Source organism: Amblyomma mixtum, chromosome 4 (genome assembly GCF_055824585.1).
Source record: "Amblyomma mixtum isolate Tamu chromosome 4, ASM5582458v1, whole genome shotgun sequence".
Lineage (NCBI taxonomy): Eukaryota > Metazoa > Arthropoda > Arachnida > Ixodida > Ixodidae > Amblyomma > Amblyomma mixtum.
In genome coordinates, this window is record NC_143015.1 from 40,734,173 (window position 1) to 40,752,543 (window position 18,371).

The 18,371-nt window shown below is 49.0% G+C and overlaps 1 protein-coding gene across 1 annotated transcript; it reads left to right on the plus strand.

Annotated features, from left to right (window-relative positions):
* Nucleotides 1-206: 206 nt before the first annotated feature.
* Nucleotides 207-16,417, plus strand: LOC149346308 (uncharacterized). Its single transcript, XM_089541289.1, has 3 exons — nt 207-1,574; nt 2,976-3,060; nt 16,374-16,417. Exons 1-3 carry the CDS (start codon nt 405-407, stop codon nt 16,415-16,417), a joined length of 1,299 nt encoding a protein of 432 aa, XP_089397415.1. The 5' UTR covers nt 207-404.
* Nucleotides 16,418-18,371: the final 1,954 nt, after the last annotated feature.

Sequence of the window (18,371 nt, forward strand, 5' to 3'; positions counted from 1 at the left end):
CGTATGGAAAGTGTCTTGCGTGCGCTAGATCTTAAAGACGAAAAGCAAAGGCGTCCGTATGCTGTGCGATCTCAGTGCACGCTGAAGATCCCTAGGTGGTCGAAACTATTTCGGAGCTCTCCACTGCGGTATCTCTTTCTACGAGCCGTCAAGGAGAGTGGACGCGGTTCTCGTCGGCTCCGCGAAACGGATGTCCTATTGCCAAACCATCGATCTGCATCGCTCAACACTAGTTGAGGTGTGTCCAGCAGGTTACCAGGCACCCGTAGACACCATTTTCATCCAGGTGGGCCTGCCTTTGGCGATTTTACGGGGTTGTGTCTGTCGATCACATTGGCGCCGCTGCTAAGCCTAAGGCTTGGCGACGACGCCGGGTCGCTGACGCGGCACTAGGCGCGGCCACCATGAGTCTTGCACGGGGCTACGACCCGGAAAGCATGCAAGTAGTGGAGCTACAGGCTGCGAAGAAACCAGTCTTCGATGAAGTCACCGAATATGCTATTCGGAAGAAATCAGAAGAGCAAGAGCGAGCGTCCGCGAAGCGCGTGAGCTTGGAACGCCAGGAACGCTTGCGCGGTGGAGACGCTGCTGACGGCCTCGACCCTACTTCGGCGCCAAGCAAACCGCTTCAACCGAGGCGTTGGAGACCAGATGTGGTGCCCAAGTTCGGCACTGAGGACTCTGTTGTCGTCGTGAAACCCAAGGGAACGCTGAACTTGTCAAATTACAAGGGTACCCATCAGATAGCAGAAGCTATATATGCTGCGGTCGGCATCGAACGCAAATCACAAGCGCTTGCAATTTGGCCAGCGTGGGATCAGAACATAGTCACGATTGGAATCCGAGACGCAGCGCTTATTTGGAAAGTCCTCGCGGTGGAGAGTCTACGGATTGGCGGCCAATTACAAACGGTGCAGGTCTACCTCAATATGCCCGAAAATACTTGCCGGGGAGTAATTCAAGTGGCTTCCAAAGTGTCCGAAGCAGATATTGCTCAAGCTATTTACTCGCCAGGCACTCCCGTGGTGGGTGTGAGGAAATTAGGAGAGTCGAACGCGGCGGTGATTACATTCGAGGGCCGTAAAGTGCCGTTCAACGTGTTTTACTGGGGAGAGGCTGTGCCCGTCCGTCTCTACCAGAAGACCACACCAGCTTGTACCCGCTGCGGAACAGTGGGACATAGAGCGGACGTTTGCCCTAATCCACGAGATAAGCTCTGCCGGGCCTGTGGGACTATCATCCAAGAAGAGGGGCACGAGTGCCAGCCCCGATGCCTAGTCTGTGGAGGCGGACACCTCACGAACTCCGCGGACTGCACCTGGAAATACAGGAATGGTGCCGGAGCCGGGCGGAAGCCTGGCGGAAGAAAATCCAGCAACCAGCGTAAATCCAGAGAGGACCGGAAGAATTCAGGGCCTGGGCCGCAATCACAGAAGAAGCGGATGGGGACTCCGTCGCCGGGTCCCGCAGCGAGGACCGCAACGGGGGCGTCCCGGCAGGGGCCTGAAGGAAGCGGTCGTCCAGATGGGAAGAAATCGGGAAAAGCCGGATCGGAGGAGACCACGGGTAGCAAGGTGAGCTGGGCACAAGTTGCCGCTTCCCCGCCTCCCACTTTGGCTGTTGAGAAACTTAAGGAGGAAAATAGCAGATTGAAAGAGGAACTAGCGAAGTATAAAAGTCAGGAACTGGGAACATCGGCAGGGGGAGAAAATATGCAAGAAACGCTTGGGGTATCTGCAATGGAGGAGGATGCTTCCCTCCCACCTACTCAACAGGCACTAACTCCTGTCCCCTAGGGTGAGAAAAAGGAGGAGGGGGAGAGACAGTAACGTAGTGGCAACGGAGACCGATAAGGGGGCTGGTGTCAGAGAGAAAGAAGCCAGGATTGAGGCTATTGTGGAGCGATGTTTGCTGAACGACCTTCCGCGTTTGGAAGCCCGCATAACGCGAAATATACAGGCGAGCCTCGAAGGAACTCTACAAATTATTATTGAAAAAAAAAAACGTTCAGGCAGCTATTGAGAGGGGCATTCAGGCAGCGGTAGAGCGGGTCTTACAGGGCATCTTAGAGCCCCGTCTGATTAAGCTGCAAGCATTTGAAATCAGAATCGATCGGAAACTTCAGGAGCTTGCGGAGTGTACGCGGACGAAGGTTCCAAAATTAACTGGCCGCGTGACTAATAGGCAGCTTGCAGCTGCTGATTCGCCCAACACCGGGGCGGACGCACCAAGCGCGATTTCCTTCAGTGTTCAACATGGCCCGCCCTCCTAAATTGCGGATTTTGCAGTGGAACTGCCGGGGGTTCAGAAAGAAGAGGGATTCGCTACAGCAATACGTAGATTCGCTGGATAAATTACCAGATATTATTGCACTGCAGGACGTGAATACGGAAGCCAAACTCAGACCATACAGCACGCATCAAAACAGCTCATCCACTTGCATTCTGGTGCATAAGGATTGCACGGCTGTGACAATTGAGCTGGATTTAGTCACTGAGGTGGAACACACATTTATTCAGCTTTTACCGAACGTACGCACTAGCAGAAGTGCGTATGTGTTGAACATATATAGTCGACCGAAGAACAGGGGTGCGTCTTTCGATGAGATTTTCCAAAAGGCCGCGCAATTGGCAAAAAGTGCACCTCTCATCATTGTGGGGGATTTTAACGCGTATAGCTCCTTGTGGGGATATAGTAAGGAGGATATTAAGGGCAGGAGACTCGCTGCGGCCATATCGGACCTAGCACTGACGATTCTTACTGACCCGCAGCATCCCAGGAGGATTGGCAACAGTGTCTCGAGAGTTACATGTCCAGATCTCTCGTTGGTTAAAGGATCGAGAAACTATGATTGCCACAACACGCAGGAGACCTTAGTGAGTGACCACTGCATTCTCAAGATCTGCCTCGACTACAATAAGCATCGCATAGCGAGAGGGAATGCACGGCTCACGGACTGGTCGTTGTTCTGACAGGCGGAAGACTCTACGCTCAACGCGCCCATTGAAAAGTACGAGGAGTGGGCTGAGTCGCTGCTGAGAGTCAGGGACCGCTTCACACGTACGCTTCAGACATCAGAAGAAGTCCCGGCTATTGACAACCACCTACTACATCTATGGGAGGTCAGAAGAAGTCTCACACGGCGGTGGAAAAGTCAAACACATAACCGCAAGCTCAAGATCAAGGTCGCGAAATTAAGCTTGCAAGCAGAAGAGTATGCACGATCCCTGGCCAAAAACAACTGGTTGGCCAAATGCGACTCCATGAAAGGCACCCTAAGCACCAAGGCGACGTGCAGTCTTCTTAGATGTTTGATAGAGCCCTCTAAGTCTCGCGGGGATCAGCAGCGTAATCTCAAGAGAGCCCTACACGGCTTCGCGGGCACGGACCAGCAGCTAGTTGCAGCCCTCGTGAGCAAGTACCTCTGTACAGTGAAAGACAACGAGCCAGTACGGGATTATGAGGGTATGGACAATCCGGACCTGGACAGAGAGTTCGAAGTCGAGGAAATACAGGCGGCGCTTATGGCCATGAGGCGGGGCACGGCGCCAGGGAACGACAGGGTGACGGTGGGATTGCTTGTCAATCTCAATCAGCAAGCGCTTGAACATCTCACGCAGTACATCAACGAATGCTGGAAAAGTGTACAGTTACCCAAGGCATGGAAGACGGCTGATGTCAGCTTTATTCCCAAGCCTGGAAAGGAGGTGAACATCAATAACCTCAGGCCCATCTCGCTTACGTCGTCCGCCGGGAAACTGATGGAGAAGGCGGTACACATGCGACTTTCTACGTATATAGAAGACCACAATATTATACCTCACACAATGTTTGGGTTTAGGGCACACTTGTCAACCCAGGACGTGTTACTGCAGCTGAAGATGAAGGTTATCGATCCCCCGCGCAAACGAAACAGTAGGGCCATACTGGCATTAGATCTGAAGGGGGCTTTCGACAACGTGAAGGATTCCAAGATTCTGGACAATCTACAGGGTACTCACTGCGGAAAGCGTACCTTTAATTACATCAAGGCTTTCTTGCAAGATAGGCAAGCGCAGATCAGGATTGGCGACACGAGGTCCGAGGCGATACCCATGGGCACCAGGGGGACGCCTCAGGGAGCAGTCCTTTCTCCACTGCTCTTCAACGTTGCCCTCATGCACCTGCCGGAACAACTTAATGCCATAAGGGGAATCCGCCACGCCCTATACGCGGATGACATAACCATATGGACAACGGAGGGAAACATGGGACAGATGGAGGAGGCCCTCCAAGAGGCTGCCAATACAGTTGAAAAGTATGCTGAAGAATGCGGACTGCGCTGTTCCCCGGACAAGTCGGAGCTCCTCGTCCTGCAAGGGAAGGGGGATACTGCATCTCTGGAAATCTCGGTCCATGACACACCTATTCCCGAGGTGGAAACAATACGGATTTTGGGGCTGCTCATTAACAACAAGGGTGTGAACGCAGCAGCGATCACCAAGCTCCGAACGGTGTGCGAACAAGTCATCCGTATGATATCTCGGATCACAAGCAAGAAAAACGGCATGCAAGAACAGGATACCCTTAGACTAATACAGGCCTTTGTCATCTGCAGGATAGTATACATGGCCCCGTACCTTCGTTTGAGGAAGACCGATCTCAACCACCTGGACGTTATCATTCGAACGGCTTATAAGAAGGCACTCGGCCTACCCATGAAAGCATCTACGGAGCGTCTACTAAAACTAGGGGTACACAACACGGCTGATGAATTGATTAGCGCCCATCTTACCAGCCAGGTAGTGCGACTGGCCACAACTACGACCGGCCGCAGGGTCTTAGAAGATTTAAACATTAGCTTTCCGCAGCAAGTGGCTGGGAGACAAGATATACCTAAAGAGTGGAAGAGCAAATTCCTACGCTTCCGCTTCCCAAAAACATGCACCCGGAGCATCATTATGCTAGACGAGTGGCGAAGAGCAAGAAGATGAACGAGTGCTATTCAACAAAAGAAGGAACCTTCTTCGTGGACGTTGCGGGTCCTGTACAAGGAATATCAACAATCTCAGTGGTGCACCAAATGCAAGTCGTGGACGGGCTTTCAGTTCGTAACGGGGATACACAGGCTATGGAGGAAGTAGCGGTAGCCCTAGCTGCAACGCACTCCGAATCTAAGTTTCGGCGTCACTACTGATAAAAAAACAATTGTGTCGAGGCTGACAAACGTACCAGGGCCTTTGGCATTTGGGCGGAGACGCTAACACTCCGCCACGAAGGCCCTGCGTTTGAGCATGATTGAAGGCGCATCTAGTGAATGCATGGGTTTCATAATTAAAATGAAAGAATTAAAAATAAAATGAGGACGCAAATAAAAATAAGAAATAAAAATGAGAAAAGAAAGAAAACAAAAATAAATATAAAATATGAAAAAGTAAAAAAGTAAAAATTCAAAAACCAAACAGTGCGTCAGGCAACGCTTTCGCCTTGGAGCACTTTAAAGAGCCAAAGTGCCCCCTTAATTTTTACATCTAGCACCTCGAAATCTTGTACTGGAACGAAGATGGAGAGGTCATGAAGTGCACTTGAACCTTAACGAGAAAAACGAAAAGGAACAGTTTAAAGTGACATCAAATCTAAGGAAACAACACAATCAACAGCACTGCTGTTCCCGAAATGTATGGAATTAATAAACATGCAATCCATAATTTGAACTTGTTTTATTTCCGCATAGTAGCATGCCAAAAACTCTGGAATGAGCGTTCCAAAACTACGAAATTGGTGGCGATGTTGAACGAAACATGCAGTCGATAGCTGTGTTATTGCCAGTTGCCAGCAAAACTTGTTACGTACACCGATCTAAACTGATTGGCAGCTTGCGGCGCATATGTCACAATAGTTTGTTGGCTTATCAAAAATATTCCGAGAACTGAAATATTCTGACGAGTAAGCGGGAATGCAGACCATGTTGCTACCTTGCCATAATAACCACGTCACTGGCATGCAATTGAAACAAAAGCGGCGGTCATGTCATAGAGTAACATTGTAACTCATCGTAGTGTTCTTTGAGATGCGGTGAGACTTCAAAAATGGTGATCGATATTTGGGTGTAGAGTGATAACGAAAGCCATAGCAATAAAAAATGCTGGCAATCTTATAAATAGATGCAGCTGGCACTAGGTTTCAAACTTAGATGTTAATTTTCTAAATTTTTGTTTTAGATTTTTAGCAATATACATTTCCGTAGAATGTACTGCACGTAGTATTAAAATTCTGCAAGACAATGTGATCAGTTTTCCTACAATAATTGTAATAAAAGTACAAGGAGTAATGAAAAATGATTTATTTTTCTTTCTTGGTACACTAAAACTGCCACCATTGAATGGCTCTTCCTCATTATAAAAGTACAGATAGGCTTAGGCTTATGGTACTAGTGCGAGTCATATAAAAAGCATAGGTTAAAATCTGTGAAAAGTTTTGTTTGCATACGCCTAATTGTCCCAGAAAAAAAGTCATAACTTCAAAAAATGCTGTGTCTAGAAAAATTGCAGGCAAACATTTAAACACTCGCACCTATCCACTCGACATAAGCACAAAAAATATGAAAAAGATATTAAAATCACGATACAAAATGAATATATGATCTCGAAGGTAAAAAAATCCTGTATCAGATAGCTGCAAAACATGAAATCCTAGAACGTACTGTGGGGAGGAGATATAAATTAATCCTCTTAAAATAATACCTTCCGCTATGACATGATCACGAAAGAAAACCTTGCTGAAGCCGTTAATCCGCAAGTGTTTTATATTTTGCGCTGCAGCAGAACAGGCAGAGTGCGAATTGCTAACCGACGAACATCACCCAACTGGACAGGGGAACAGCGTCAGTCCAGACACGTGCCCTGACTTAACCTTCGTAAGGGGCGCCAGACAAGCAGAATGGGAGAACCTGCTCGAGAACCTTGGAAGCGACCACCACATAATAAGGATCAGCACAACCGCAAACGGAAAATAGGCAAGGTCCGCCTAACGGACTGGGACGCCTTCAGAGCACACTGCAAGCAGATCAAGGGCGACATTGTATCTGCGGAGGAGTGGAGCCAGCAACTCAGACAGATCCAAGAACTCTATACTAAAGAGGTGGATAGAACCGAACAAACTCCGGAGGTGGACAAGCGGCTCCTCAAGCTATGGGAGGCGAGACGCGGGCTCACCAAGCATTGGAAAAGACAGAAGTTCAATAGGAAGCTAAAGATTAAAATAGCCGAAATAACTAAACAAGCGGAGGAGCATGCAACGCAGCTGGCTAGGCAAGGATGGCAGCAATTCAGCAACGCGCTGAACGGCACCCTCAGCACGGCCAGGACGTGGCAGATCCTCAAGTCCCTCATGGACCCGAGCAAGGACAAATCAGAAAGCGGCAAATCGATTCAGAGGCTGGTGCACCAGTACACGGGCACGGACGAACAGCTACTCGAGGAAGTCCGGGTCAAATGCTACGGCAGAGACCAGGTCGAAAGCTACCAAGAAGAGTACCAGGGCGAAGAGAATCCAACCATGGATCGGCCCATAACGAGAGAGGAAGTCGTCGAGGCGATCAGGTCGGCAACAAAAAACACAGCAGCGGGGGCGGACACAATCATGAACTCGCTCATAAGAAACCTCAGCGATGGAGCCATAGATCAGCTCACAGCCTACTTCAACAAGCTCTGGCAAGAAGGAACAGTGCCGGCCGAGTGGAAACAAGCGGTAGTGGTAATGATCCCGAAGCCAGGCAAGAAACTCCAGGTCGAGAACCTCAGGCCGATCTCCCTCACGTCGTGCCTGGGCAAGATGTACGAGAAAGTAATCACAAAAAGGATCCAGTCGCACCTAGAGAAGAACCAACTGTACCCAGACAGCATGTACGGGTTCAGAGCCCACCTGTCTACGCAGGACGTACTACTCCAACTCAAGGAGGAAGTACTCGAGAAAATGCCGAGAAGTGGCGAAAACGTTGTCATGGCCCTCGACATAAAGGGAGCCTTCGACAACGTGAGCCACGCCGCCATCATGGAAGGCATCAACAACACCAACTGCGGGGGAAGAACCCACGACTACATCAGGGCCTTCCTGAGCGACAGAACAGCGACCGTGGGACTAGGCGAGCTGAGAAGCGACGTCTTCACCACGCCTTGCAAAGGAACACCCCAAGGCTCCGTGATATCGCCCGTCCTGTTCAATATGGCGATGATCGGGCTAGCAAGACGACTCAAGGAAATCCCGGGCATCCAACACGCGATATATGCCGACGACATCACGGTGTGGGTCACCCAAGGATCGTTAGGGGAGAAGCAAGACAGACTACAAGAAGCTGCGACCTGCGTAGAGACCTACGTCAGGGAGAGAGGCCTCAGATGTTCGACGGAGATGTCGGAAATCATCAGGATCGGAAGAAATCAATACCAAAGCCTCGCTGGAAGTAGTTCTAGAGGGGCAACTGATCCAAGAACAGAACATGGTACGAATCCTAGGCATGTGGCTGCAGAGCAGCCGAAAATGCAGCCATACCATCAGCCTGTTGAGAAGAGCCGCGGAGCAGGTTGGCAGAATGATCAGTAGAGTCTCTCAGAGAAGGTACGGGATGAAAGAAGAAGATACCCTCAAACTCATCAACAGCCTAATCGTTAGCAGAGTTATGTACTCCTTGCCCTACCGCGCAACAACAAAGGCGGAGCGAGAGCAAGCCGACTGTATTCTCAGGAAGGCATACAAGATTGCTCTACACCTGCCCAGTAACGCATCAAACGAGAAGCTACTCCAACTCGGAATCAGCAATACCTTCGATGAGCTTGCCGAGGCTCAATTGGGGGCACAACTCATCAGACTCAGAGGCTCCTCTACGGGAAGGGCGCTCCTGAGAAGGTTGGGTCGGAACACGTGCGGACTGGTAGACAGATACGCGGACGTACCGGACGACCTTAGAAAGACCTTTAATGTAGGACCCCTGCCTAAAAACATGGATCCTAACCTACACGAGGACAGACGAAAAGCAAGGGCCGAGCAGATAGAAAGGAGGCTAGGCCGATCAGAGAACACAGTCTATACGGACGCCTCCATGTACGTACATGCAGAGAAGCGCTTAGCCGCTACGGTGGTAGTTAATAGCACAGGAGACATGGCCACATGCGCCTCAGTGGAGGTCGTGGGCATAACGGAGGCCGAGGAAATTGCCGTCGCGCTGGCGGTAGCAGAAGGCTATAGGAAAGGCCGATCCCTAAACATCTTAACAGACTCGAAAGACACGTGTAAAAACTATACGAAGGGCAGAATTAGCGGCATGGCCCTCAGGATAATCAGTGGGGCAGCAGCCTCTGCTGAGAAGACACCCATACAACACATAATCTGGGTCCCAGGCCACGCAGGCGTAGCGGGGAACGAAAGAGCAGACAGCCTAGCTCGAGGGCTTACATACCGAGCAGGCATGTCAGATGTTCTGGAGCTTCAGCTACTAGCATGCGAGGGGGGATACACAGAGACATTACAACTATACAGGGGGACTAGATTCAAGTACCCACCACCACACAAAGCCCTCACGAGGGAGGAAGCAGTCGGCTGGCGTAGGCTACAAACAAACTCCTTCCCCAACTTGTACATCTTAACAAGATGTCACCAACACAATACAGAGCAAACTGCCCCTGGTGCGGCGACACACCCACACTATACCACATCACATGGGAGTGCGAACGAAATAAAGCATTCCACCAACACGAATTCCCGAGTGCGGATCAATGGGAGAGCCGGCTCACCAGCAGCGAGCTCGCGGCCCAAAGGGCCTTAGTGCGGCACGCTACTGATGCAGCGCAACTCAGTGGAGCCCTGGACTAGGGGCCCAACCTTGCTGAAGAGAAGCCTCCAGTCGCCGGCGCCACGAAAGACGACGGAGGCTTCGAATCCGCGAATCTCTTAAAAGATCTCAATAAAAGTTTTCTACTACTACTATATTTTCGAAAAGCTAGCAAAAAAACTAACGCCTTTGGTAGTTCAATTTTGCTCCTGTCAAAAAAGAAATTTGAAAAATGGTTTTTTGTTTATGTTCGGATAACAACTTTATTGCACATTAACCGAAAACGAAAATTTGATTTCGAGAAAATAATTTTTTTCTTCGCAAGTCCTTGGCGAATGTTGCTGCTTATAAAACCGGCTGGCAGGCATAAAGCATCGGCTGCCAAAGGTGCACCATCATGTTTAGAGCCTATCATCCTGGATACCTTTTGCATCGCCCCGTCTGCTCTGTAACTAAACTGAACACAGCGCGCTCTCATCTGTCATGTGTCAGAGTTGATAATACACAGCCTACTTGAACGACCACTTTGGGAAAGTGATAAATACCATCAATTGTACTCTTTAGTAATGGCGCAAATTAAAAAAAATAAATTGTCATTTATTGCTCACAAAGTGGCATTATATTAGAGTTGCATCATCAAAGTAGTGAAGCTATATTTGAATTAATTATTGAATTTTATGCACAAAAATAACGTAAAGAGACTAAAACAAACAAACACTGAACTCTATTTAGACGCGAAGCACGCAATAATTAGTTTTTCCGCCCGATTCCTACGAACTAACTACTCACTCACTTCTATTATTCCTGCAAGGACTATTACGAAGATAAGAGATCGCACTCCCCCCCCCCCCCAAACGCAATGTAAACACAGGCATGGCCCAACATTTGTCGCCTTCAAGCTCAAAACAAATAAGCTTCTTAACACCTGACTGCTGAGAGCTATTTCAACCGTTTTAAGCCTCCGGAGCAAGTTATTTTTACGGCGGTCCCAGGGAGGGACTTGTACAGTCTACGCAGGGCCATATTCGCACAATATACATTTTAGGCTGTTCACCCTCCCTCGCACTATGACGACACGCGTAAACCGGAACCATTCTGTCCTTAGTTAGTGTGACCTTGATAGTGCCCCTGGTACCCAAAAATTCTTCACTAGCGCATCTTTCAATGGGAAGGTTTTTATGAACACGATTTTTTCATGTATCATGGGATTCCACTTTAACAATCAATAGAACGGCAGAAAATCCCCTTTTGCTGGCTTGCATTTTATCCCTGTTAACGTTTATGTATCGTCAGAAGCGTTTCCTGTTGCACGTTTTAGCAGTTCTAAATTATCCATCTGACCGATGTGCAAACTCTAAAAGAAGGATTTTCCTACGCAGCGAAGAAGTGCGCCGCTACCTTCGAAATTTCCGTACATTAATATTTCCTTACATTATTCCACAGCTGTCTCTCAGAACTGATGCCCAAGAATCCTGAACTTGAAATCGACGCGCGCATTTCGAGAACACGCTGGTAGATACCTGAATAGAGATTACATCGTAGATTGCAGACTGGCAGTCTTAGTTAATTCTGGTTATATTTCGCAGTACAGCGAATCACGAGGATAGACGTATACCGGATTACCACAAACCGAAATACACGCGTAGCGCCTACATTTCAAAACTGCACTGCCTCTACACGTGCGCAGATAGCGTCCTTTAATCAGGTGTATATCTAAGCTAATACGCCTCTGCTATGCTAAATCTCTCTGTTTTATGACTAGTTGCCGTTCCTGCACAATTCTCGAAGCCAGCCGTCCAGCGTTCTGCTGCTCAGTTGTCGTGGCAGGCCTACGAGAACCAAGCTTTTTCCTCTACAAACTACAGGAATGCTTGTTAATGAAATTTCGAGCGTAACCAGTTACTTTTCTCGCAGAACTACTGGTCTAACGCAATTCATTGTATTACCTAAATGTTATGAACGAAATGTAATTCATTGCATTACAAAATAATGAAAAGTTGAACAAAAAACTGAAATTTTTTAGAGAAATTCAACTGCTTCCATGCCAGACGTACAGTGCAAACATTTCCTTACACGTTGTAGTAAATAATTTTGTTGATTGAAAGTGCTTCACATCTCATGTATCGCTCAAGAAAATCATTCACTTTTCAAGACACGCGTGTTTGCTGTAGCCTGCTGCATAACCATGACTCACGCTATGCTCAGCAGCATTATTAGCCATGCTTTCGGAGACAAACTAAAACTAAGCCCCAGTTGAAACTAAATAACTAACGTGCTTCTTAATCATAAAAGCAGCACTAAAGTAAACGTGTACCATCTCGGATATCTTCACTTATTGTAACATCGGAGCACTACAAATTATCATTAGAAAGCCATTCGCTTTACTTTTTTTCAAAGTATCGCTTAACTGACACCTTAACTAACGTTGTGAGAATTTATGAGATTGTGGCCTTGCGGCTGCGCAGAAAGACTAAGGAAATCAGGTTATTTTTGTTTTTGCTAAACTTCCCGTGTTTTCCACAAGTCCAGACCTCTTCCTTCTATCGGTCACTACTCGTCTAACACTGAATGTTTACGACCAGTCGATGAAATTAGGCCATTTAAATATCCATTTCTTCCAGGCACTACAGGTGACCGCAACAAGTTGCTGCCAAACAATCAAAACAGTGCTGATTCATTTCATACATTTCGTTGCTAACCGTTCGCAGTCTCAAAACTAAATTTCAGTGTGATTCTATATTTGCAGCCAGGTGGGCGGCGATGATTACGAAAGCTGTGGGAGTAAGATGCCGTTGCAGTAATAAGAGAGGGCTTAAAAAAGGGATATGGAATCGACCCGTGTCTTTTAGAGGAGGTTGCTCTGATAGAGATATTTACATTCTTCATATGTATGTATTAACAGATTAGCAATGCGGATGCTTAACAGTGAGTATTTTTCAAACGCACTTTGTACTATAAGAGGAGTATCGAATTTGTTGTCCCATACATTATGTTGCGACGTGTACTGTTCTGTCACACGTCATTGCTATCATGCCTACCGGCCCGTGCTGAGGGACTGCGCAGAACAACGGGCGACCAGCTGGTGCCGGCGCTTGCAACAGACGCAAAAGTCACACTCGTTGTTAAGAGCGCAGAAACACGCAGCACTGGGCTTGTTTTCACCGACTGGCTGTAGCCTACGGTGCACTTCAACCAGGTGTCGCGGGTACTAGTCATGGGATCGGAGAAACAAGGAACGGAACACGTGCACTCAGCTAACTTATCGTGGAAACGACTAAAACAATACGGCGGTGATTCAGCGAATACATACCACATCAGTTGGCGAAAACATACCGAACGCCACGTGCCTCGGCGCTGTTTATTTATTTATTTCAGAATACTGCAGGCCACTGCTTGGCCCAAGCATTGTTACGTAACCAAAAGAATAAAATTATACAATACTAGCATCACACGAATACAAAACACACATATAAACAATATTTGCAGGTAAGTAGACGATTCAACGCATCAGAAAAATTTTGCGAGGAAAAAACAAATGCCGGTAACGAATTCCAATCTTACACTATTCTAGGGAAAAAATTGTACTTCAAACTTAGTTTGGCGAAAAGGGGAGTAAGCGAATGCTCATGAACGCTCCGAGTCCTTCTCACTATAGGACGCTTAATGCACTCGGGAAGCTTAAGTTTATTTTTCCCTGTTAAACTATTAAACAAGAATACCAATCTATTAATGTTTTTGTAGATTTATAGTGTAGGAATGTTATTTGAGATCATTAACTCCCGTACGACTGAGGCATATTCAAGTAAAGACCGCACACAGAGATTTGCACAGTGTGTGGCTCCGGATAGGTCTTACTTGGCGGTACCCACTGCCGAGTATGATGCTGCGAGTTCCCACCAAAGGTGTTGTCACCTCAGTGGACTAGACAGGACAATACAGGTGACAATATCGCTTTCTGGTCTTATCAGTTGCCTTCTGTGAGCTTGATTGATTTATAATCCCCCCGCAGATGCCTTATCTGAAACAACGCACTATGTCCTAAATAAACTAAATAAAGAAATATTGCACATATTATGCATGTATGGAATGTTGCATTTTCAAATACATTATATACCCGAATAGCGAATTTAAAATTCGCAATTTGGGACTACTAGAGAAAGCTTACATACTGAGAGAAACGCCATAAAAAATTCAGTGCGGAACTTTTTTATGTGGAACATTATTGAGACCAATAACACAAAACACTCACCGTATGCGAGGCTTTGCTGTCAAGGACAGCGGTTTCTCTCCAACAATGACAAATCAGCGGATTTGGCTTGCACTGTAGGTATTCGAACGAATACTCCACCTTGCTACCGCTTAAAAATGTCGTTCCACATAAACTCATTTCATTACATTTCTGTTAACAAGGACTGACAATGAGGTGCTGTCACGTGTACAACTTTTAATGCTGTTGCGGATTTGTTTAGAAGATAGCATCGAAAAATGTCGCCTACTAAGCGACGCAACCAAGCAGCAACCAAGGCGTCCTCTCAACAGGCTCATCACTGACTTCTGCCGGGAGATATTCAAATTATAACTTCTTGAACTCGGGAGAACTCCTCCAACTTCTAAGAGAACTCCAGCAGTAGTGCTTTAGTTGAGATGCAGGGGTGCTTCAACAATCCCGCAACGTTTCTTAAAGCACGCGCCAGTGTTCGGCGCCCACAATCTCATTATGTTTATATTCTTTTACCTGCTGAACGATTTGTGTGCCAGCCACATTGTAATTGCTCCTACTTTTATGGAGCAGAATGTCCTCTCCTAAAGGACGCACCTATTACCTACAGATAAATTGTTTATTTATTTATCGTGAACACACCAAGACAATGTGCATGCATTATGTTGCATGTAGTAGCTTCTGTTGGTATGTGCTGTCTGCCCGCACCCGATTGTTGATCTCGACTTAATCGCTGGTGGAACTCGGCATCCTGATTGTTTCGCGTCTGCTTCAGGTCAGCGGTACGCCGAGTTTTCACGAGTAGCTGGTTCACTGTCTCCTCCTTTTCCTCATCAGAAGGCTTCAAATTTGCTGGCCTGGAGCCGGCTGTGGCTGCTGAGGGGCTGTCAGAGGATAGAATGCAGTTATCTGTCAAATCAATACCGTCTAGAATAAGCAAACATGTTTCGACAATATGTGACAAGACTATTCACGCGAATACAGGGAAACAGTAGCGTGTGGAAACAGATGCATTTAGTGCTTAATGAACGCACCTCAGTTTCGACATATTTGATGTGCGCACTCACCAAACAAACAGTTGAAATCACCATCTCCATTAAAAGAGGAGATACCTGCACAGGCCACAAATGTTTCCTACATAGGAGTGTTTCCTACCCGCTTATTAAGTGATTGAGGTTACATCTCTTGGCCTTTATATCATGCTAAGTTCAAGCAGCATCTAAAGCGGGTAGTGCACAAGCTACACACTAGAAGGCTGATTAACTACCTGTGCCACAACCACTCGAGGAGCTCCACTCAGCTCCTCGACTGGTGAGGCTGCAATTGTGGTCGGTATGAAAGCATTAAAGCACAACTGATCAGTGGACAGTTTCAGCAAAGCGTCTGGGGCATCACAGTAAAGGGAGCGGCTAGTTAACCAGAGACCCAGTGAGGACAATCACATCCCTGACAGCAGTACAATAGAAATCTGGAAACAATTCTAAAATTGCAAACGTAACCTCCAATTTCTGCATTCCAAATAGATCAAACCCACACATGAGGTCAACAACGTACACAAATAACAAGCTATACAGCAGAGAGGGTGAAATGGTCTTCCCACCTCCACACAGTGCGGGCACTGGTGCTGGCGACAGTGCTGCTGCTGCGTCTGGAGTTATTTATGGGGGTATTGCTGATTCTGGAGGAAGTTGTGGCTGCAGGAATGCAAAACGCCGCACGTTTATAAAGAAGTCCTCTGGAGTTCATCCTGCAGGCGCATTATTCCCTGCACGTGTCCATGCGAAACAGTCTAGAACCTCTCGTTACTAGCACGCGGGAAACGGCGAATGTGTCCACAGCACAACTGCGATTCCTTACCATTTCAACCGCAACTGTGCCCAGCAACGGGGGGAAAGGCGGGCGTACTTCATCTACACTAAGAGGCCCCAGCATGACAAAAAGACGGCCTTCTGCACCTGGCAGACTCCAGTGCCCCTCGAACGCTAATGCGGCATTCAATGGAACAGTGCTGACAGACACCTTGGGTGGGCTCACGGATGCGTCACTTTCGCCCTTGTGTAGCAGCAAATCTGTGTAGCAGCAGTCGCGCGAGGCCCACCTAGTGAACCAATATACGCGGCTCGCAGACGGCTCCTGGGCGCCCCCTACTAAACCGCATACACTTCCAACACACATGCATAGTAGAAGAGACGGAGAACATGCCGGTTCTGTGGTGCCATATGCTCTGGGTCGCTAGGCTCCCGCGTAATATGAACACGACTTCACATGAAGCCTTACGACAAGCAGGGGTTCGCACACTTGAGAGGCAATATGGACCTAAACAGGGCGTCTGCTACGTGGGCATTCCAGGGCTGTCGCCCGCAGGATTCTACGCGGATGCCGTAGTCCACTGAGGAATGAATGTCGACGGGCTACCTTTTCGGGCCCCAAATTCAACCCGAGAGGAGGAAATTGCAATAGCTCTCTCTCCCGCTGATCCAAAATCGAGAACGGCTATCACAGACTCTCGCCGGGCAGGTGAACATTATCTTGCAGGCGAAATATCACCTCTTGCCTCCCAAATTCTAAGATGCTCTCCCGTCGATCCAACTCGCACAAAAGTGATCTGGGCTCCTGGCCACCAGGGTCTACGAGGCAACGAGGCCGTTGATGCGGCCGCCCGAGCGCTCACACACTGGGCTCCTCATCCTAGCTGTCCTGGCTCAGAAGTTCATAAACCGCTCCTGCGGTTCCGCGAAATCCTAATTCATTAATGCGACAGCCACCGCCTCTACCCGGCACCTGCCAAGGGGCTGAGTAAGGTGGAGGAGCGAACTCTGCGGCGCCTGCAGACAGGAACTCTTCTGTGTCCTGCCATAGCAAAACACTTTGATCCGAACACAGATGGGCGCTGCCCGCACTGTGGAGAGATATGCGACATCTTTCACATGGTGTGGGCATGTACTCGGAAACCTCACCTTCTCCCTTCCGCCACCCCCTACCCGAGAGGCATGGGAGACTACCTTTTTTTGGCCGCTAGGGGGCCGAGTAGTACAGACGCACCCCACATCGGCTCCGCACAAAGACAGCGGAATTCGCCAATCGCCAGCATCATCGGCCCAAATTTCACCATCCACTGATCTACGAATGTGAGTGCCGCACGCCATCAATTTTTGGCCCGCCTAAGCCATTTTTCGGGCACCCACGGCCCTTTCTTTGTGACCTCTTCGCCTGAGCTAGGCCTCGCTCCGCTGGGAGCTAGGCCTACTGCGTCGGACGCTTCCGCCACCAACACCATCATGGAGGTGCAGGTGCAGGGAGAGGTTCTTAACCCCCACGACTACGACCCGAGGGACTGGACGCACATTCTTAGTGTGCCTGCCCGCTCCAAGGACGTCCTTTCACCATCCCGAAGCCAGGAGGCCGCAGCCTCTGCTACCGGTGCCCCCAAGTCTGCGCGCCTTGACAAGTCAGCGCACCTACAAGCAACGCGCACAGCTGCGCAGCGTTCGCGGCAGCAGCCGCCGCTTCCTGCTGCAGACTACAAGGTCGTGTTCAGATCACGAGGCGGGCTGCAGCTGGACCTGTTTCCACCCCGACAACTACGGGAAGCCATCCTTCAAGCGGCGTCCCAGCTACATGAACCAACGCGTACCCAAATCAGGGTACACCCCGTAAACAATACGTGCACCGTAAGCACGCCCATAAAAGCTGACGCGCTTGCCCTGGTTAGCGTAACCAGCATCAAAAACCAAGGCAAGGACTTCGCCGTCGCAGCTTACATAGCCCCGCCGGATGGAGCGGTACGCGGAGTCATCTCCAATGCTTATTGGAATGAGACCCCGACAGAGCTCCTGCAAGACCTGATCACCGGCAACCCAGACGCCCTCATCGTGGACGCCCGCCGAATGGGCTCCACGCGTTCCATCCTAATCACTTTCCGAGCTGGACCTGTCCCACGCGCCGTCCTTTATGGAGGAGCCCTCCACAGGTGCACACCCTATCGAGGGCATATAGACGCCTGCACTAACTGCCGCGTCCCTGGTCACCGGGCAGACGTGTGTGTCCACCCAAGATCCCATAAGTGCCCCCGCTGTGGGCAGTCCCACCCAAAGGAAGATGTGCCCTCATGCACCCCCAGCTGCATTCTCTGCGGAGGCCCTAATATGACCGGCACCGGGAACTGCAAGGGACGGGGCCGCAAACTAGCGTCCCCGAAGAACGCTCTCTCTCCTCCGGGTACATCGCGGCTTTCCCGCTGCGATCAACCAGGCACAGCCAGCAGACGCAGCTCGACGGCTTCCCGGTCGCCTTCTACAAGCCTGCAGAATGGCAGCAAGAACGCCACGCGTCTCACCTGGGCAGACC